Source organism: Saccopteryx leptura, chromosome 3, assembly GCF_036850995.1.
Source record: "Saccopteryx leptura isolate mSacLep1 chromosome 3, mSacLep1_pri_phased_curated, whole genome shotgun sequence".
NCBI classification, from domain to species: domain Eukaryota; kingdom Metazoa; phylum Chordata; class Mammalia; order Chiroptera; family Emballonuridae; genus Saccopteryx; species Saccopteryx leptura.
This window is the reverse complement of record NC_089505.1, coordinates 190569815-190592387: the sequence shown is the minus strand read 5'-3', so window position 1 is coordinate 190592387 and position 22573 is coordinate 190569815. Positions and strand designations below refer to the sequence as shown.

General features: G+C 40.7%; 1 protein-coding gene across 1 annotated transcript in view; it reads left to right on the top strand.

The window, feature by feature from the left end:
* Positions 1–22143, top strand: part of RANBP9 (RAN binding protein 9) — a 92802-nt gene extending 70659 nt beyond the window's left edge. Inside the window, exons 11-14 of the mRNA XM_066377088.1 lie at positions 9252–9373; positions 11051–11202; positions 18191–18302; positions 21159–22143. Coding sequence (XP_066233185.1) covers positions 9252–9373; positions 11051–11202; positions 18191–18302; positions 21159–21289 — 517 coding nt within the window. The 3' untranslated portion in view covers positions 21290–22143. The remainder of the gene's footprint in view (positions 1–9251; positions 9374–11050; positions 11203–18190; positions 18303–21158) is intronic.
* The last annotated feature ends 430 nt before the right edge of the window (positions 22144–22573 follow it).

Genomic DNA, 22573 nt, shown 5'->3' with positions numbered 1-22573 from the left:
AGAGTGAGTGCCCGCATGAGGGCAATCAGCTCTGCTTTCTGGGTGGTGGTGCCCTCTGGCAGCTGTTGAGCTTCTAGGGTGGAGGAGGTGGTGACCACCGCGTAGGTCGGCCGTTGGGTTCCTGTACAGAACTCCCATCTACAAAGAGTATTAGATCTGGATATTTTAAAGGAGAATCTGATAATCCAATTCGAGGTCTATTGAGGAAATCTATTAGTTCCATACAAGAGTGGGTGGGTTCCGGAAGTGTTGTAGGAGCTGGCAGTAGAGTGGCTGGGTTGAGTCGAGGAGAGGGCAAAAGAGTGAAGGGTTTTCAGTGAACAGGAGGTGAAATTCTTGTAGGCGGGAAGGACCCAGTAGAGAAAGAGATTTGTGTGAAAGGAGGTCGATGAACCTATGGGAGGAGAAGACAGTGATGGGTTGGGAAAGGGTGAGCTTAGTAGCCTCCTTGGTGAGTTCAGCTGCCTCGCCCAGTGCCCGGAGGCAGGGCTGCCAGCCTTTGACGGTGGTGTCCAATTGTTTAGAGAGGTATGCTATTGGAAGGTATGAAGGCCCCACAGGTTGAGTTAACACGCCAACAGTATTACCATGCTTTTCATCAGTTAAAAGATGGAAGGGGCGTCTGGAGTCGGGTAAAGCGAGAGGGAGAGAGGAGATGAGGGCATCTCAAAGGGTAGAGAAAGCCCTTTTAACAGCGTTGGGGGATGTGAGAGGTCCCATGGGAGTCTCTTTTGCAGCCTTGTAGAGGGGTTTGTCTAAAAGAGCAAAATTGGGAATCCACTGTCTAAAGAAGCCTGTTAGACCGAGGAAAGAAAGAATTTGATCTGCGGTGGTAGGTGGTTGGAGACTAGAGCAGGGGTCTCAAACTCAACTCAGCATGTGGGCTGCAGAGCAAGATCACAGCCATTCGGCGGCCGCACTAGGTCTACAAAAGGCAACTGTTACGCAACACTTTTCTCACTGCAGTTGAAAACAAAAAAAAATCAGTACAACAAGCACAATCATACATGCAGTTTACTCAGTGTCACAAAACGACCAGAAACTGTAGTTCGCATCACAACTGCTGTTAACTAAGCTAATATCTAGCTAGGATGCTAGAGAAATGAAAAATACAAGTAGGCCCCTAGGCTTACTTAATTTTATCCAAAATATTTTGAACTTCGTGGATTAGTCTGCGGGCCGCACAGAATTGTTCGGCGGGCCGCGAGTTTGAGACCCCTGGACTAGAGTGTCTGAATTCGATTTAGGGTGAGACTTCAGGTGGTGGGGGTTAAGGCGATGCCCAGTTAGACTATAGCCTGAGAGTGAAGTTGAGCCTTAGTAGGGGAGACACGATATCCCTTTATGGCAAGGAAGTTAAGAAGGGTGGCAGTGTGTCTTCTTGAGGCAGGCAGGGAGGTGCTGCAGAGGAATAAGTCATCTACATATTATAAGAGAGTACTAGTCTCGAGATTGCATGCAGCTAGATCCCGAGCTAGCGCCTGTCCAAACAGGTGTGGGCTGTCTCTGAACCCCTGGGGTAAGACAGTCCATGTAAGCTGCTGGGCTGCATTAGTGTCCGGGTCATTCCAAGTAAAGGCAAACAGAAAGTAAGAGTCAGGGTGTAGAGGAATGGTAAAGAAGGCATCCTTGAGGTCTAGGACCATGAAGTGAGTGGTGTCTGATGGAATGTGTGACAGTAATGTGTAAGGATTAGGGACTACTGGATGGAGGAGAACTATTGCCTCATTGATTAGGTGTAAGTCTTATATGAGGCGATAAGCCCCTGAAGGTTTTTGAACAGGAAGGATGGGGGTATTGCAGGGAGAGTCTATGGGGATGAGTAAGCCTTGGATCAAGAGGTGGGTAATTATTGGTTTAAGGCCCTGGTGGTGACTTGCTGAAATAGGGAATTGGGGTCTAGATGGGAACTGAGAGGGATTCTTTAAGCGGATGTGTACAGGTGGGTGGTGAGTTGTTACCACAGGGGTAGAAGTGTCCCAGAGCTGAGGGTTGACAATATCTGGTGGAATAGGGGGTGTGATCGGGTTAGGGTGATCTGTGGTAGTGGGAGAGCCTTCAGTCAGGAGTGGTAGGAGTAGGTGGGAAGATGCTATCAGCTGGATAGTGGCTCCAAGACTGTGTAGAATGTCCCGACCCATGAGGGGTACAGGGTACTATGGCATAACTTAGAACAAGTGTGTAAAGGGGATTCCGTCCAAACTGCATGTCAGGTGTGGTATGCGAAGGGGAAAAGAAGGGGTCCCATCCACTCCCATAACTAACTGAGACCTGTGAGGGAACTAGAGGTCCAGAGTGTGATGCCAAAACAGAGGAGGTAGCCCCCGTATCCACAAGAAATGAGATGGACTTAACTGCTCCTGCAGCATTACCTGGGGCTCGGTGTGGGTGATGGGGGTCTCTGAGTCCAGGCCATGTCAGTCATCCATGAGGCCTGGGAGTTCGAGTGGTGGGCCCGCCTGGCTGTATTGGCCTCCCATTTGGGTGGCTTGTCCTCCGTGTAGAGGTGCTGAGGAAGGGCCTGTTGCCCAAAGGGGGGCAGTCGTTCTGCCAGTGACTGGGCTGCTTGCAGTTAGGGCAGGGCTCAGTAGGCAGTCACGGGCAGGGACCCTGCTGGGACCAGTGACCTTCCTTGCCACATTTAAAGCAAGCTGCTGGTGGGATTCCTCTTTGTGGCTTGGACTTGGGTCGGGCACTTCTTGTGCCTTGCCCCTGTTGCTTTGCCGGCCTCAGGGCTGCCACAAGAGTCTGGGTTTAGAGCAGGGGTCTCAAACTCAACTCAGCATGTGGGCCGCAGAGCAAGATCACAGCCGTTTGGCGGGCCGCACTAGGTCTACAAAAGGCAACTGTTACGCAACACTTTTCTCACTGCAGTTGAAAACAAAAAAAAAATCAGTACAACAAGCACAATCCGGGCCGCATGCGGCCCGTGGGCCGCGAGTTTGAGACCCCTGGTTTAGAGTGTCACCTTCTGCTGCATGCAGGCCTGGCGAACAGCCTTGGCCTTTTCCTCCTGACCATTAAAAACTTTAAATGCCATTTTCACAGGTCTTGGGTAGGGGTTTGGGGTTTAGAATAAAAGGAGAGGGGCTCCTGGGGTGCCTGGCACCCAGATCCGGCAGGAAACACCAGAGCCAGAGGCAGGACAAGGCCTGGACTTCCTGTAAGAAGATTAGGGTTGAGCATCCTGCAAACTGGTGTAAGGGCCAATGGCAGGCTGAGATGGCCTGATGGAGGAGGGGCTTAAGAACACATTGGAGAAGGGAGGGGCCCCTGACCAGCAGGGGAGGAGAAAGAGAGAATGGTATTTGCAGGTAAATAAGAAACAGGATGCCTGACCTGTGGTGGCACAGTGGATAAAGCGTCGACCTGGAAATGCTGAGGTCGCCGGTTCGAAACCCTGGGCTTGCCTGGTCAAGGCACATATGGGAGTTGATGCTTCCAGCTCCTCCCCCCTTCTCTCTCTCTGTCTCTCTCTCCTCTGTCTCTCTCCTCTCTAAAAATGAATAAAAAAAAAAAAAAAAAGAAACAGGATCCTGTGAAGGGAGGGGAGGGGCTCTTGGAAGGAAGAGACCTGAGTGAAAGAGGTCCACAGAGGGACCAGAGAGGGGTCCCGAGAGAGGGGCGCCCCCAGGGGTCAGGCAGGAGGGGGAGAGAAATTGGGGGTAGGTGAAGGAGGAAAGATCAGGAGTGGAGGGTTTAGGTGAGATTTCTCTGGCCAAAAAAGGCCTGCATGGTAGAACAGGCAGCACAGAGATTTGGATGGGAGCACTAATACTAGAGGCCTGAATGTAAGGGATCTCCAACCAGTTCCCAGTTTTGGCGGTAAATTGGTGAGGGTGTTAAAACTGAAAGTCCCTTCAGGAGGCTACCTGGTTTGATTATCCAGTCGGTTCTGTGGCCTGGCCACAGCAGAGAAGAAGAACAGTTTCTTCTTATTTAGGGAGGGAGAGATTTCAGATAAGGCAACTCCAGGAGTGTTTTTGGATTAGGTTTAGATTCCTGTGCCTCTGTGGCCATCCTCAGTTATCAGAGTGATCAGAGTTGAGAATTGGTGTCCCGCAACTCAATCTCTGGCCACCAGACGGTTTAGTAAAGTGGGAGTGACCGGGACGTCTCCATGGGCACACACGCACTCAGAAAGGAAAAGAGGTCCCTGACGCAGCTGCGGTTTCGGACAGGGAGTCTCGGTAGAAAGAACTGAGGGGAGCTCCTGCTGGAGGCAGGGACTTACTGCACCATGTGCTAAAGTGGGTGGAAGGTCGGAGGTCCTGGTTCTTTCTCAGAGGGGAAGGGGAGAGGAGTGAACCTTGACTCCTCCCGGGTTTTCGGCACCAAATATAAGGTATGAAGAAGGAAGGGGCGTAGCCAGTGTGGATAAGCAAAAGCTTTATTGAGTACAGAGTGCTTCTTGGACGATGTTCCCTGGTCTGGGGGACACGGGCCAGGGAAGTCGCGTGGATGAAACCGCGTGAGGGTATTTAAAGGGTCCCATCTAGGGTGGTCGAGCTACTATGACGTGGCGAAATCTCACTGGCTGACTGATAGTCGCTCTTTTTCCAAGGACTCCTGGGAAGTTTCTTTTGGCACGTATGAATGTGGGCGGCTCTAGCCAAAGTTGCCGGGTCTGGTTTCTCATGTGACCTCTACCCGTTATCCACCAACCTTACAAAAAGGGTAGGGAGTAAATTCCCCAAATCTTCTCGCTTTCCAGTCTCTTCATATACATTTAGGCTGTTTCCTTGAACCTTCCTCTTATTCTTCATTCCCTATGCCCTTATAGTTGGGTTATAAGGGCAAATCAAGGGCTCTCCAGTCTAGTCTTCCTGCCCACCACAGACCTATACAGATGATCACATAAATGCCCTTTCTTAGGTTTCCAAGTTAAGTCACATATTGTATATCTTTAAGTGTCTTTATTATAGCAGATATGGTTAAGTCATTTAGTGAACATAGAGCATGAGGGTAGTACTGAAGACCTGTTGGATGTCAACCATTCTGCTAGGCAGGAAGAATTACTCTTCTGATTTCAAAGAGCTATGAGAGAAGAAATGACTGTATCACTATACTGTGACATACTCAGGTTTAACATTTGTGAAACCTTTTAAAGGCTCCTGAAATGTAATCACTTGAATTGAATACTAGTGTTTGAAAGCAAGTTCTTATGAATTCAGTCTGCCCAAATCATCTAGCATCTGAATCCAAATATGGTTTAGGACTCGTGGCATAACTTCTTTTTCATAAAAATAATAGATTTCATCAATCTGATGTTGGTTTGGTCCTATGACATGGATTGGCAACATTGCATTTTGGGGGAAATGTTCATTAGTGCATAATTTTTCATCAAAGGTGAGAGAACCTAACTTTTAGTGTGGAATTTCAGTGGAAGTATGACTCCAGAGAAAGGAGTATATGTAAAAATCTGTATTTGAAAATTTGGAGGTTGATCAGAATTTCTATGTTATCTATCATAGTGACAAAAACTTACTGAAGTAATGGTGTTGTGTGGTACAGGTTATAATGGAAGTATACATAAGTGGCATGAGAAGAACAGTGGAAAACGTGACTGTCTTTGGCTGAGGAGGTCAGGGTAGTGACCGTAGAGATGACATACTAAAAATATAAAATTAGAATATTGTAGCACTTTGTATGGAAATTTTAAAAGTTAAGATTTTAGTACTTTATTGTTGATAGAGGGTTCTGCCATTGTTTAAGGATAGTACGTACTACAATGAGTTGGTGAGTTTTTCTCTTAAGTACTATCCTCATGGCAGGAAGTTGCGAAAGTAACATACAATTACCCAAGCGCAAGGAAGGAAACCTAACTGAAGGGGTTGATGACACAGCATTCTCCTTTGAGTTCAGTATAAGATAAGAAAGTAAGCTTTTAAATTCCCTTAAACTGTTAAACAGTAACAGTTTTTCTGTATAGTTGGTACTGGCTTTCCTTACAACAGTGCTGTGAAGTAGACAGAGATGGGGGTACTTCCTATAATCGACTGCTCACAAAAATCAGGGGATCTTTCAAAATGAATATGAAGCAATAAAAAAAAAAGAAGCATTTGATTTTTTATTAAACAAGAATATCAGAAGAGCAAACGATGAGTCAAAGAAAGTGATTATGCAAATGAGATGCAAAACCAACTTTTATTTCATTGGTGAAAATGCACTATACAAAAGGCTGAAAGTACTAGAGTATCTGCATGGTGCCTGATCTTGAAAGTGCACATCCTGCAATTTCCCAGCCCTTGCAATGCCCCCTGCAAAACGATTTGCCCAAATGCAAAGCCTAGAGAGTCATAGGACATCTTGAAGCTGGTCAGACACAGACAACAGTGGCAACAGCACTTGAAACATCCCAAAGCGTGATTAGCAGACTGGAATCGCTTTCAAGAGACTGGCACAGTACAAAGAAGACGAGGGCAGGGTCACCCATCTGCCACAACAGCAAGAGATGACAGCTATTTGACCTTATTGGCAAGAAGGAACAGGCCCAGCAATGCAACAGAGCTGCGGGGACAGTTTCTTGCTGCCACTAGATGACTGATATGCACCCAGACCATACGAAATAAGCTCCATCGTGTTGGACTGCATGCCTGGTGACCAGTGTTGTGCATTCCATTATTTGCTGAACACCATAGAACCTGCAGAAGGTGGGCTGATGAGCATCGTCCTTGGACCTGTGATGAGTGTCAACTGTCTACTTCTCTGATGAGTCTGCAGCCTGACAATCATTGTGTCTTGATCTGGCATGAAAGGAATGCAGGAGAATCCACGTTTCATGCGAAAAAAGGGATGCCTTCGGTGGTGGTGAAATCATGGTGTGGGCTAGCATCAGCATTGGTGGTTGTACCAACCTCCATGTCATCAGAAATGGATCGCTGACTGCTGTTGGATATTGAGATGAGATCCTGCACCCTATAGTGGTACCCAATGCCGGAGCAGTTGGAAACAACGTTCTTTTCATGGACGACGATAATGCAAGGCCCCACCGTGCACCTCTCGTCAACAACATGCTTCAGGAGGCAGGACTCGAACTCATGGACTGACCTTCACATTCTCCAGACCTGAATCCCATTGAACATGCTTGGGATGCACTGGGAAGGCGTCTGAGAAACCGTCCAATGCCTCCCACACACTTCTTGAGCTGGAAGTTGCCCTGGAGCAAGAGTGGCAGAGGATCCCATGAGAACTGCTGGACACTCTGATCCTGTCCTGCCCCATCGCTGTCAGTGTGTTTTGGCAGTCTTCGGTAACCACACAGCCTACTGAACAGTGAATGTGTGGCACTCTCATCCAGTTTGACATGCTTCTGTTTACCCCTGCCAATATGTCACTTGCTACTTAATCACGATAATTGAGTTTGCATCTCATTTGCATAATCAAACACCTTTCTTTGACTTGTTTGCTTTTCTTGTTTAATAAAAAAAAATCAAATGCTCCTTTTATCGCTTCATATTCATTTTGAAATATCCTCTAATTTTTTTGAGCAGTGTATTAAAACCATTTATACAGATGTAGAGCTGACTCCCTGAAAAGTAAATGAGTGTGTGTGTGTGTGTGTGTGTGTGTGTGTGTGTGTTTAAGGGAAATAATTAGTAACTAGTAAGTTGCAAAACAGACTACTTCCCAGGATTTTTGACTTCCAGATTTCTGCTTTTTCCTAATATTCTACCTCCCCTCCATCAGAAATTCTCTTCTCCCTACCCTCTTCTCTGTCCTAACTTCTGTTCTAGTTAAAAGTCAGGTTCAGATGTTACCTCTTCCAGGATTTTTCCTTGATTTACATCACCACCAACAGTTGTGTCACTCCCGTGACTGACTTTTATCATAGTGTGTCATGCTCTGTCATACCTGTTTGCTCCTGGAGGGCAGAGGCTGTTTCATTAGAGCCTCAGCACTTACCATGCAACATGGTTCGGGGCTCTTATGAAAGACTCCCTCTCAAATCCTATGTTGAATTGTTTAAAATAGAATGATTTAGTATGTTATTAAGATCACTAAAAGCTATTATCTTAAGGATTTCCATTAAACATTATTTTTAAAGTTTGATTTTTCCTATCAGTTCTCAGTTTGTCAGTATACTAGTAAACATTTTTTCTGACTGACAAAGACATCCTGAGGCCATTGCACCCTTATTCCTAGATCTCTTTTTACCACATAGGTTTTACTGATAGAAGTGCGCATGCACCCAACGTACTCTCACACACAGACGCACACACACATTCACACTCATGTACAAAAAGCTCACCCCAAGGTGTTAACTGCCTTTAGTGGCATTATGCATAGAGTGCTTTTAGTTCATCTGCATTCTATGTTTTTGTTTTCCAAGAAATGAATATACCTTGCTTTTTTAATGAGAAAGGGTCATTTTTATTTAAATATTTCCTAAATTTTTATCAAGAATTTTTTGGGGGTTGTAGAATTGTTACCTAGACTGTCATAGGAAAATCTTAAAGATTAGGTAGCTGTGCAGGTAGAGCTAAAGGCCCTACATTGACAACCTCAGTATGTCCAAATATAGGCATTGGCACACAATTATTCATTCAGTAAATGTAAAAATGAGTGAAATTGGAAATACCCTAAATATTCACATTAGCATTTTAAAAATTAAGATTTGGTAATACTTTAGAATCTTTAGCCAGTAGGAAAGCCTGTGGGAGAAAAATAGTGTTGAGTGTTCAAAAGGTCTGAGGGGATGAGACTGGGTGTTTTTAAAAATTATTATTTTACCTTTGAGAGAGGGTATATTTTCAAGTAATGAGGACAAATGCCAAAATATCAAGACTATTAAAGATCGTCTAGAAATGAGTTAGTTGACTGTACCGGCAGAAAAGAGGTGATATGGGCTCCTGGAAAGCTTGTCTACAGAGTGAGGTTTGCCCTGCATACTGGACCTGAATGCTGAGGACTGGCTGTGGGGTTCTGGAACCAGAGTTGATTAACAAAGAATGAAGAGCAGTTTGAAAAGTAGTGGGAAGTAGTGCTGGAGCATGATTTCTCTATAATTGATACAATGTCATGAAACCGCTACCTGTACTTCTCCCCGCTGATCTCTAGGAGTACAACTTTGTTACAAGTCAGCTACATATTGGGCTTGGATACCTTCAAGGTTTCCTTAAATACCTTATTTGCAGACTGCTATATCTTCTGAAGTCAGTTTATAATAGGCTATGTAGTGAGTAGTAATTTATTTTAAACTAAGCTGCAGGTGTGTGATATCTAAAATGAGATTTTTTTTTTGTTTTCAGTAATGATGTAGACATGGAAACAGATCACTACTCCAATGGAGTTGGAGAAACTTCATCCAATGGTTTCCTAAATGGTAGCTCTAAACATGACCACGAAATGGAAGATTGTGACACCGAAATGGGTCTGCAGTGATATTTCTTACATTTTTAATAAAAAATGACTACAAGGTTATGTTTTTATTTGTACTGATTTACAGCTGATGAGCATAAGTCAAATTAAAGATGTATATGCCATTCAATTTGACAGTAATACACATTGCTTCTCTTAAACTTTCTTGTGAGAGTGGGTTGCTAGACAGTGGTTACTTTACAGGACTTTCGAAGGAAGTGCTGGAGAGTGTTCTTTGCTGAACTGTTTCCACTCGGCTTCAGTGATGTCAGTGCAGTGGTATCAGCTTTTAATGTTAAGTAGCCTTTAGGATATTTAAGGTTTGAGATATAAAAAGGTTTTTTACTTGTGTTAACATATCCAATAAATGCCAGATGGATAGAGATGATTTTACAAATTCCAATCACACAGAACTTCTTAAATTCATTTGATGTGAATATATGTGACTATGCATAGTTTCAGTGCTTGGCACTTAGTAGGTGCTAAAGTATGATTCCCCTTCCTCTCCCTCCTAAATTGTCATGCTTAATTACACTTTGTTGACAACTTGTGTAGTAAATTGTATCATAAAGTTAAGCCATTAGGAGACTTTCCCATGAAGTGGAAAATAAAATTTATTGAAGCTTACAAAATCTTTTTCTGCCAGAATTCCATGACCAACATAGATTTCTTAGTATTTTGAGGTTAAAAGGTATTTTTTCAAATTGTTCTAAGTATATAAAAAGAAACTACTTTATAAATTTAAAGTCATTGTTTTATTATTTATACGACCACCTATTGACCATTATGTGTTCCAATGTATAATTCATTGTTCAAGCAAGGAATATGATTAAAAAGGCAGCCTAGTTGTATTCTATCAGATACCAATAGCCTCAGCATTCAAAGAGTAATTTGAGCATAGTGATTAAGAGGAGTAGTAGAGCTAGATTACGTGGATCCAAATTCTGCAACCGCCACTTATTAGCCATGTGACATTGGACAGGTTATTCAAGAGCTCTGTGCCTGTTTTTTTCATCTGTAAAATGGGTAATATAATAACTGCCTCTTAGGTCATTATGAAGATTAAATTCGCTAATCTGTATAAAGCTAATAGCACAAAGTACTTATTAAATATAAACTATCATTTGTGATTTTGTTACTAGTAATTTAAAGTTATATTATCAGTGATTATTGTCAACCAAGATATATACTATAAATTTATTTCCTAAAGGTAGTGTTTTTCTAAAGTAGTTTAATTAACCCTTTTTTATTAGTATAATATGGTGTCTTCTGTGCTTTTATTGGATTTAGCCTCTCTTAGCTTCCAGGAATCATTTAATTCTATCACTGTGCTGTGGCAGATAAAGTAGACTAAGAGACATTTACTAATATTTTTAAATTAATGTTGTTTAATGTAGTTTTAGAGAATTGTGCTTAACTTTTCATGAAATTTTCCCTGACATATAGGTACATCCTAACACTGTGAAAGCTGCATGCTAGATACTGGATCCTAGACTCTTGACACCTAGATAAAGCATACCTTTTAGCTGCAAAGTTCCATGTTAAATTAAATAAATCTGCATATTTAGAGAAAAAGATTAGGTAATAGTTAATTAAACATACAAAATATTATAAGCGATTTATGTTCATTTCTCCATTGCATTCCATTCAGTAAGGTAGTAAAATACTTACGTTTGTTTTGGTTACACAGAAGTTGATTCAAGTCAGTTAAGACGCCAGTTGTGTGGAGGAAGTCAAGCCGCTATAGAAAGAATGATTCACTTTGGAAGAGAGCTGCAAGCGATGAGTGAACAGTTAAGGAGAGAATGTGGCAAGAACACAGCAAATAAAAAAATGTTGAAGGTAAATTTGTTTTCCCTTGAAAAATTATAAATGCATCAAAGGAACTAAATTGTAGTTTTATAAAATTCTGAGCAGTGCTAGAAATTCGTGTTGGACATTAACTTGTCCCTGGATTTCTGTCTGAGAATGAAAGTGTTCAACGTGGTTGGGCAGCTCTGCTCTTCTGGACAGAGCACTGGACTTCACGTAAAAACTATGGATTCAGTCCCAGTTGTGCCACCTGTCAGTGTTCTGTGTACTTTGCCAACTTATTTTTTTAGTTTTCTAAGCTGTAAAATTGGCACAATATTAGGGAAAATGTGCGTATGCTGATAATAGTATAAATTTGAGATGTTTTTATTACATGGTTTTCATTTTGATAATGATTGGTGAAGGATTTAGATCAGCGGTAATCAACCTTTTTATACCTACTGCCCACTTTTGTATTTCTGTTAGTAGTAAAATTTTCTAACCGCCCACCGGTTCCACAGTAATGGTGATTTATAAAGTAGGGAAGTAACTTTACTTTATAAAATTTATAAAGCAGAGTTACAGCAAGTTAAAGCATATAATAATAATTACTTACCAAGTACTTTATGTTGGATTTTCACTAAGTTTGGCAGAATAAATCTTTATAAAGTAACTTACTATAGTTAAATCTATCTTTTTATTTATACTTTGGTTGCTCTGCTACCGCCCACCATGAAAGCTGGAACACCCACTAGTGGGCGGTAGGGACCAGGTTGACTACTACTGATTTAGATCATCTTTAAAGCCAGAATAGTTAATACATTTTCAAGTCTTTTTCTGGTTTGCCGTTTATGATAGCTATTAAGATGTATACAATTTAAACAGTTTAGTAAGTTAGCCACAATTCTGTATATCAGTTCGAGTTTTCTACCTTAAGTCAGCATTGTAATTAGTTTTAGAGATGTTATTACTCTTGAAAAGTTTTTTGTGTTATTTTTTGTTTTTTTTGTGTGATAGAGAGAGGGACAAATAGGGACAGACAGGCAGGAAAGGAGAGAGATGAGAAGCATCAGTTCTTTTTTTTTTTTTTTTTTTTTTGTATTTTTCTGAAGCTGGAAACGGGGAGAGACAGACAGACTCCCGCATGCGCCCGACCGGGGTCCACCCGGCACGCCCACCATGGGCGACGCTCTGCCCCTCCCAGGCGTCGCTCTGCCGGGACCAGAGCCACTCTAGTGCCTGGGGCAAAGGCCAAGGAGCCATCCCCAGCGCACGGGCCATCTTTGCTCCAATGGAGCCTTGGCTGCGGGAGGGGAAGAGAGAGACAGAAAGGAAGGAGGGGGGATAGAGAAGCAAATGGGCACTTCTCCTATGTGCCCTGGCCGGGAATCGAACCCGGGTCCCCCGCACGCCAGGCCGACGCTCTACCGCTGAGCCAACCGGCCAGGGCGAGAAGCATCAGTTCTTCATTGTGGCACCTTAGTTGTTCATTGATTGCTTTTTCATATGTGCCTTGACCAGGGGGCTACAGCAGAGCGAGTGACCCCTTGCTTAAGCCAGTGACCATGGGGTCATGTCTGTGATACCATGCTCAAGCCGACAAACCCGCGCTCAAGCCAGTGACCTTAGGGTTTCAAACCTGGGTCCTCTGTGTCCCAGTCCAATGCTCTGTCCACTGCACCACCACTGGGTCAGGCTAAATATTTTCTTCATACTTAGGAAAATCCTACCAGCCTTATAAAACTATGAAACATAAATCTAGCCATTGCATTTTTTTTATCCTGCATAAGGTTGGGCTAAAAGGTGAAAAGTTATAAATATTTTCTGAATGTTTTGAAAGTTCAAAAACAAAGGAGAGATGCATGTAGTAGCCTTAAGATGACTGCTTGGGTGTAATATACGTAGTCCTGACTCAGAGTCAGTGTACCAGTAGCAACACCTAGTAGCACTGCATGTGGCATGAGGTCTGCACTGCAGCCTCAGTTCAGCATCTGTGTAAAAAGAGCATGTCCTCTTGGCTGAGATGGATTAGGGAGCCGCCTGTGTACCCCAGTTACAGGCGTGCAGTCTTGTATTTTCAGTCTCTGAGGTGGGAAGAGAGGTTTATTCACCATATTTAATTCTACTGGATAGCACATCTGCTATTCTAATAGTGACTGTCAGTTGTCAAAAATAATGGTTAAATTATGATTTTTATGCTAAATAAAATTGGTGGATTATGTAATTCCAATTATTTTTCATTTAAAAAGTCAAATAAGATATTCATATACTATTAGGAAAATGGCTGTCCATATTTGCCCAGTAAGATTAAGAGTTCTTTGAGGTCGTGCTAGGTGTTTTCCTTATCCCCTCTCCTTTTTTAAATATATGTATTGTATTTATATAACACATAGGTATTCAATGAGTGTTTATTAAATTGAGGTTGAATTCATTTGAAAGATAACTGATTTTCCAGATTGGGTATTTTCATCATTATGCAACTTTGCAGGACCTTTTCTGATATCAAGAATGCCAAGAAGAAACTTGTTTCTTAGCCTTTCTTATTAAGTTATTTTAGGAATCTATAGTTATCCACTTGGGAAGTTGATTACTTCTTTACTATATATCAAGGTTCTCAACCTTTTTTGTTCTCTAAACACTTTAAGAAACTATTAAAGATTCCCAAAGAATTTACTGATTTTACTATACTAGAAATTAGAAAACTAAAATTATTTCATTAAAAATAACAGTAGCCCATGCCGGTTGGCTCAGCGGTAGAGCGTCGGCCTAGCGTGCGGAGGACCCGGGTTCGATTCCCGGCCAGGGCACACAGGAGAAGCGCCCATTTGCTTCTCCACCCCTCCGCCGCGCTTTCCTCTCTGTCTCTCTCTTCCCCTCCCGCAGCCAAGGCTCCATTGGAGCAAAGATGGCCCGGGTGCTGGGGATGGCTCTGTGGCCTCTGCCTTAGGCGCTAGAGTGGCTCTGGTCGCAACATGGCGACGCCCAGGATGGGCAGAGCATCGCCCCCTGGTGGGCGTGCCGGGTGGATCCCGGTCGGGCGCATGCGGGAGTCTGTCTGACTGTCTCTCCCTGTTTCCAGCTTCAGAAAAATGAAAAAAAAATAATAAAAAAAAATAACAGTAAACCCATTAAGTAAATAAAATACTTTTATGAAAAATAACCTCCCCCAAATGGGGGAAAATATGAGAAAGGTAACATTGCTCTACATCAGGGGTCTCAAACTCAACTCAGCATGTGGGCCGCAGAGCAAGATCACAGCCATTCGGCGGCCGCACTAGGTCTACAAAAGGCAACTGTTACGCAACACTTTTCTCACTGCAGTTGAAAACAAAAAAAATCAGTACAACAAGCACAATCGTACATGCAGTTTACTCAGTGTCACAAAACGACCAGAAACTGTAGTTCGCATCACAACTGCTGTTAACTAAGCTAATATCTAGCTAGGATGCTAGAGAAATGAAAAATACAAGTAGGCCCCTAGGCTTACTTAATTTTATCCAAAATATTTTGAACTTCGTGGATTAGTCTGCGGGCCGCACAAAATTGTTCGGCGGGCCGCATGTTTGAGACCCCTGCTCTACATCTTCACAAATTGATAATTTTTTCCATTGATTTGGGAAAGAAGGGGGAGGGGGTGAGAGAGAGAAGCATCAATTCGTTCCACTTAGTTCCATTTAGTTGTGTACTCACTGATTGCTGCTCATCCATGCCTTGACTGGCAGGTCAAAACCCGACTTCTGGCATGCAGGGTTGACTGAGCCACCCAGCCAGGGCCACAAATCTCTTGAATGCTAGGTTTAATCAAGATAAGCTGAGGCCCTGGCCAGGTGGTTCAGTGGATAAAGCATCATCTAGGCACACTGAGGTCACAAGTTAGGTCCCAGTCAGGGCATGAATGAGAAGCAATCAGTAGGCCTGACCTGTGGTGGCTCAGTGGATAAAGCGTCGACCTGGAAATGCTGAGGTCGCCGGTTCGAAACCCTGGGCCTGCCTGGTCAAGGCACATATGGGAGTTGATGCTTCCAGCTCCTCCCCCCTTCTCTCTCTCTGTCTCTCTCTCCTCTGTCTCTCTCCTCTCTAAAAATGAATAAATAAAATAAAAATTTAAAAAAAAAGAAAAAAAAAAGAAGCAATCAGTGAGTGCATAATAGGTGGAGCAACAAGTTGATGCTTCTCCCCCCCCCCCTTTCCTTCACCCTCTGCTCCCCCTTCCTCTCTTCCTCTCTGAAATCAGTGATAGGGGTCAGGGGGTAGATAAGCTGGGTTCTCCTACTTCCCTCTGTATTCAGTCTGTTCTGCTATCACAAATCATGTAGCCTGTGGAAAACCCCATTGGATAGTTGTGAGAGTGAGAATGAGAAAGTCAAAGTAGTATGTTAGTATTATTATGAGTAATAGCTTTGACTTCACAGAACCCTGTGAAAGGGTCTTGGACCCAGGTGTCCCTGGACTGTTGTTTGTGTGGATATTTGATAAGATGAGATGCTTTCAACAATTTGTAGACTCTTTTCTTTCTTTTTTTACAACAGGTTATCAGTTTCATTCAAACTTCATGCTAATGAGCATGAAGAAGGAATGTGTCATTTCTGCAGTGCCTTTGAAAATTTAAGATTTCACTCATCTTGTTTTTTATTCCTTATTTATTGAATTATGTGAGTGTAATTCATCTTCATCTAGAGAATGTAGATGTCTTTGATTTTGCAACTCTGATTTCTGAGCAAATGTCAAGTGCTTTAAAGGGACTTCCTTAATATTTTAAGGTGCTTCCCTCCCAGTCCCCAAACTTTTCTTGATCCAGATAGGGATGAATAACTGATACAACTTATAAGAACGTAAAGAACAAGGCTGGAGGATTTGAGGGCAGCATGAAGAGTAAAGGCTTTTTACCATAGTTGAGAAGATTTGGAAATCAGTTCTCTTCCTTTTATTCTTCACTTCAGATCACATGTGATTGTAGTGGGGTATTTTTTATTTTTTCTGTTTTGTATAAACTTCTGAATCGCGTATCTAAATGTAGAGATAATGATTTGGTGAAAGTCAAAGGTAAGATTTACCTTAATGCTTTACCAGAAGGTGTATATGCATTTGCTTACCCTGAGCTGTGGAGTAACGGCACACCTGCAGCCCATGTGAGTAGCCCCCTGTGGTAAAATGGTAAGGAGTCCCTACCACAACCCAGTTTCTCTTGAACTTTTTTCTAGCTTTGTCAGTCTCTCTTTCCTCTTTCCCTGTTAATCTTTTGTTCCTTATCAGCCCAAGTCTGCCAGAGGCTCCCTAGAGAACTGCTGACTTTGTTCTGCAGCTGTTGATTGAATCTCTGCGGTGTGGCCAGGCACCACTGCCAGCAGGGAGCTCTTAATCCAGTCACTGAAGTGAAAGCCATTTAGACTCACCCTGTTTAGAAACTGCTACAGATTTTAAGCCAAATATAAGTACAGTAGAATCCTACATTAATGATGTCACATTTCCCTCAGAAATTATTCCTACTGAGGTTTTTATTTTTAAAGTAACTATTTCACAGATAGTTTCAGGAGTTTTTTGTTTTTGTTTTTTGAGGAGGGGAGATAAGACTCTCACATGTGCCCCAACTGGGATCTACCCTCACCCCTGGGCTGATCAACTGAGCCACTAGCTGCAGGAGGAGAAGGGGGAAAGCAGGGGGATGGGGGTTGGGGGGAGAGAAGCAGATGGTTGCTTCTCTTTTGTGCCTTGACCGGGAATCAAACCTGGGACTCCCTGTACATACGCTGGGCTGACGCTCTATCCATTGAGCCAGCCTGCCAGGGCCTAGTTTCAATTTTGTTCTTCAAATCTCATTTTATTTATTGGATAAAATAAATTTTATTGTAATGAAATACTTAACAGTATGTGACACTGGAGGAGCTGCAGGTATTTGTCAATATGTGTATGCCCTGCCTGGTACTTGGACTGACTGCATAGCTTTGCTTTATCTTATCTCCACAATATGGGGCCAGTTTGGATGAGAAAGGACAAGACTACCCGGAATCCTTTCTGCCACCTCTGCTCTCAGAACACTAGTAAGGTAGAGGAGTGCTGGAGCTATACCTAGGAGATGGTACTCTTTAGGAGTTTCAGTCTTCCATGCTTCCATGCTCAGCATGTTGGAAGTCATTACTGAATTCACTGATGTGGTTTTTCTCAGCACGTCTCCATGTATGCCTTCTGAATTGAGGAGGTGTGCTATATCTAATTATATCTGTACCTGTATTATATTGCTCCAGATTAGGGCATTTGACTTTTGGCAAAATAAAGACATCATTTATTGAAAGATTAGGATTGACCAACATTGATAATTTCATTTAGCTCAGTAAGTCCTCATGTAACTGTAAAATATGACCTCTTCGACTGGTGATTGATGTGTCTAAAACCACTGTGGTCTGTGCCTCTCATAGAAAGAAGACAAAAATAATTGAAAAGAAGACTATTAATGTATGTGTCAGCTACTCTAGGAAGGATGGCTTGAGGGTATTTGGAACTATTGGATATTGGATGGGAGTCAGGTTCTTTTTTTTCTTTTGTAAATTCAGTTTAATTTTTGATTACTGAGTTTGAGACACCCAACAAAATGTGTTCAGTTCCCACATCTACTTGAAATACATACATATTATACATACATGTGTGTGTGTGTGCGTGCGTGCATGCATGCTGGCCCTATCCTTTTAATGTCAGATTCCTATCAGTGGTAATAAATTGTAAGGTATCTGAATGTTTTGTCTTTTCCTTTACCTTAACTAATATTGGCCCATTTCATAGGAATTAGTTTTTTCATTTTTAGTATTTTTTCCTGCTCTGTATGTATTGTAGGGATAGGGGGAAGATAATGAGGAAGTTTGTGTCCAAAAAGAATGAGAACAAATTGTACTTTGCTGCATAATCTAGTTGTTAAATATAAGTAAATGGGTTTAAATGTCACAGTAGTCTAGTGCCTTAAAGACACATTTTGTCTCTCTGCTTGTTATTGGGGTGAGCACAGTAGTTGAACTATTTGAATTAAAAACCAAATTGCTGTTTTCAACAGGATGCATTCAGTTTACTAGCTTATTCAGATCCTTGGAACAGCCCCGTTGGAAATCAACTTGACCCAATTCAGAGAGAACCTGTATGCTCAGCTCTTAACAGTGCAATATTAGGTAAGTAAAGCCAAAAAGAACAACTCCCTACTAGATTCTCTGAATATTTGAGATGATATTTATTTTTTGGTAAAGTCATAAGGGAAAGATTTTCTACATTTTAAAATTAAAATTACCTTAAAATATAGAAGCCTTCCTCCATCATTTGAATTCTAGATTAAATGGATTCAGATGTAATAAAAACAGTACATTGGGACGCATCTGGGGAAGTTTGAAAGTTTTTCTGGCCCGGGCCACCCATTTCACAGCTCCTATCATGCTCAAGATGCAGGCACAGGGGCTTCCAGGTGACTTAGGAATGTCCAGTCACTACTAACACCTGGAGTCAAATTGTATTTGCATTAAAGTTAAGGATATTCAACAACATGTCCTTGTCAAATAAAAAGAGTGTGTGAGGAAGAGCAGAGCAGTTAAGCGGGCTTAGCCAGGATGAGCATGGAGTGAGAAACTGGAATTTGTTGTTCCCCTGGTTGGTTGCCATTCCTACGAGCAACTTGCTACAGAACATGATTATAGTGTTTATGTGTTGAACAAATACACTTTTATATGAATTCTGTAACTTTATATTTTGTGCATTTATATATATTTAAACTCTGTAGGGTTGATTACATAAAACTTTTCATTTCTGGGCAGTTCTTTTCAAAGTTAACTTAGATGAGTGATTTTTCATCTGGCTTTTGAATCTTAATTCCCCACGTAAAATGAAACTCCAGTTTTAAAGTCTTCTGTGCAATTTGTCCCTCTTAGGTTTGGGGGCTTTTAGCATCATGTTTCAAACTATTTTAGGTATTTCAGAACAGTTCCACAGTAAAGGGTATTTAAACATGGAGACTTGTAATGAGGGCTTGGGGCCCTCATATGGCCAGAATGTAAAGCAATTAAAAGCATTCATATTTGAGCCTTAATCTGTTTCTTTGTCCTTAAGAAGTCATTTAAAGTTATTGTGTTAAGGTTTCGGAATAGAAGTAGTGTCTTTGAGTTGTAGTTTTCTTAAATTTAGAATGTGTATATAATAAATGTGAATTTTCTTTGTGTGGTTAAATTGTGTTGTGATTTCTTTGGTTATGAAATTCACTTAGTTCTACAGTATTGGTAAAAATAAGAGAATTTAGTAGCAAAGCTGAGTTTGTAGGGCAAATTGTGGTTTATTACACTTGTATTTTTAAAATTACATTATAAGTAATCATAAAGCCCTGATGGTTTTGTATTTAGGTAATACTCAGACTTATAAAAAAATTTGTGAAGTGGTATTTTCTTACAACAGTTTTTATATCTTGGATTCTTCAAGGGGATTAAATTTTTTAATATTAAAATTGCTTGGGTTGGGACCATTATCCAAAATATGTATTCTTATATATTATGTAGGTTCACCCATAAATGGTGTTTAAATTTAGTTTATTAAATGTATATAAGTCCTGAAAAATTATTAAGATTAAATTGCAGTGACGATATTTTCATATTTATAAGTACTAAATTATGTAATCTATAAATGCTTAAAGTTACATTAATTATGTATAATTATTGCAAGTTTCATATCCAAAAAAACTTGTAAGTGCATATAACCAGATGCCCACTTGGCCAAAATAAAATTTAATAAAGTACCTCTAGATTATTACCTTTGAGCAAGGTTACTTCTCTATAAACTTTCAGGAGACAATTTAAAAATATTTCCTTTTCAGTGTTATGTTGATTTTGTATAAAAATTGAATTGTTTTTCATTGAAATTAAGGCAGAATTATTTTAAGCTATTAAGTCAACTTGTTTAGAGTTAGCCAAAAAAATAAAAAGTTTATCACTATCAAAATTTACCCAAATATCTTGCTGCAGGATAAACACTGCTTAACCCAAAGACCACTTTTCAAACCACACTTTCTCACCAATCTGTGTATCCTTTCTTGCATATCTCACCAATCTGTGTATCCTTTCTTGCATATTTTTCTTACATTCTTAATCCTATTTCCTCTTGTACTTTAAATCCTTATTTGCTTCATTTCTTCTAGAACTTTCTCTTGTTATTACACCTCAGAACCAAGGTGGAACTGAATCATATGCAGCTTTACCAGTCTTTTTTCACTGTTGTCTACTATGCCTATGAAGGACTGATTAGTAACTTTATTATTAGGTGTTTAGTCACAAGGAAAAACTACCAGCTTCTATGAGTTTGACCACTTTGACCATTAGTTCATACTTTTATTTCTGGCAAAGAACAAATTTTATTATATTTGTACTGCAAGAGGCTGACAAATTTCTGGTATGTAGGACCCTGAATATTTTATTGGAAATTTTTTAAATGTTGAAGCTATCAATTAATAACCCCTTTAAAATGATAAGAGTAATTCTATTATCTCATGGTGACCGTCACCTCTTGCTTCCTACCAACCCAAATAACATTCAGCAGTGTGCCTTGGAGACAGGCAGCCTTGGCTGAGTTCTGGCCCCAGAAGAGGAAGAATCCATCAGTGAAACTTTTACTGAAAGCCTGATGCCTTTTTCCAGTGAACTGACCTTGGTCAAATAGAAAAGAAATACTAAATATTCCTTATGCCCCCATTTAAACATCAGCCAAGAGATTGTATCTTTCCCATCAGTTAATAAAGAAATAAAAGGTTTAAAATATTTAACACTTTAACTGCAAGAATTCTTACAGTTGAATACTTAGTACCCATATTACCTATCTCAATCATAGTAGTGCCTTCAAGGAATTAATCATTTGCTTAGAAACTACCTTTGCTAGTTAGTTACAAACAATAAAGGCATTGGTAATTTTGTAAATAATAATGCAGTATTTTCCTGAAAAAGATTTTCTTTTAAAATGTCTTGCTAATTGCTATTTCCATTTTTAACATTTTTCCTCAGAAACCCACAATCTGCCAAAGCAACCTCCACTTGCCCTAGCAATGGGACAGGCCACACAATGTCTAGGACTGATGGCTCGATCAGGAATTGGATCCTGTGCATTTGCCACAGTGGAAGACTACCTACATTAGCTATGCATTTAAGGAGCTCACACTTATATTGTGGCATATAGTCAACATGGAAGTAGACCAGCTCTGCTGATTTGAAATCTAGATTTTTTTAATTATGTACTGGGGACAGGTTTTTGTCGCTTTACATTGCTTCCTAGTTTACAGCATGATGCAAATGATTTTCTAACTTAGTGTTAGGAGAAATTATTTTCCATCTTTAACCTCTTAGTTATCTAAGAGTTAAATATTACTGAATCTCAGATCTTCAAATTTATCATCACAAATCCTTTAAAACAATTACCTAAAAGAAACCAAAAAATACTGCCTTCTTTGTTGGGGGGAGAGGGGGAAGGAAATGGAACAAGTTGTGTTGTGTTAGCATGTGGGTGATGTAACTTCAAATTGGGAGATGTTCTGACCCCCACTCCCATATAAGCATTCAATCAGTGTAACTTGCAAAATGCATAAACATCCGACCGTTTGAATTTATAGTGTTGATGGAAGAAATCATTTTTAATGTGTACTGTAAAACTTGAAATACTCAGGAGCTGAGTGAATAAGTTTGTTGCTACTTACAATCCCAAACTGTTAGTCCCAGTAGTTTTGTTTTAACATGGTCTTTTCAACTTTGTTTCCTGTTTAACTACCAACGACTTCTGTTGTAGACTCACAAGTTTAACTTGTATTATAACAGTATTATATGTCAACGGTGTGGTATGACCTTTATTTATATAAAAACCAAATATTTAGTCAATTTACTGTGTCTTAATTTAATCTTTGTACACCTTTCATTTTTAAGTGCTTAAATGAGTACTATATTGCAATAAAAATGTAGTGATATAATTAACCAGCCATTAAAAATTTACTTCTACAGATATTAGTGTCAACTGAGTTTATATATTAGATACTTACTGACTTATGATTAATCTAAAATTAGAGCAATTAAAATGAATGATTTTTACTATAAATTTAAGTTCTACAACCTAAAAGTGTGTTCGGTTTACTAACCTCCCTGTATTAGGGCCAAACCTGATAGTGGAGGAAAAGTCATCTATTTCCATAATCATAAGGCATGCCACTTGCCAGTAAAGAAAACCCCCAAACTGGTTAAAAGTAAAATTTAAACAAACCATTCAAGATGACGACCATATCCGTCAGTTGCCTATTATTTAATATACTGAGTCTTGAACCTTCCAAGAAAAGTAGATACTTATCTTCACTTAGATATTGCACTTTCGCAGCAAATTTTTGTGAAGCAAATTATCAGTGGCTCCAAAACATCTGAGAGACTTAAGATATCTGATA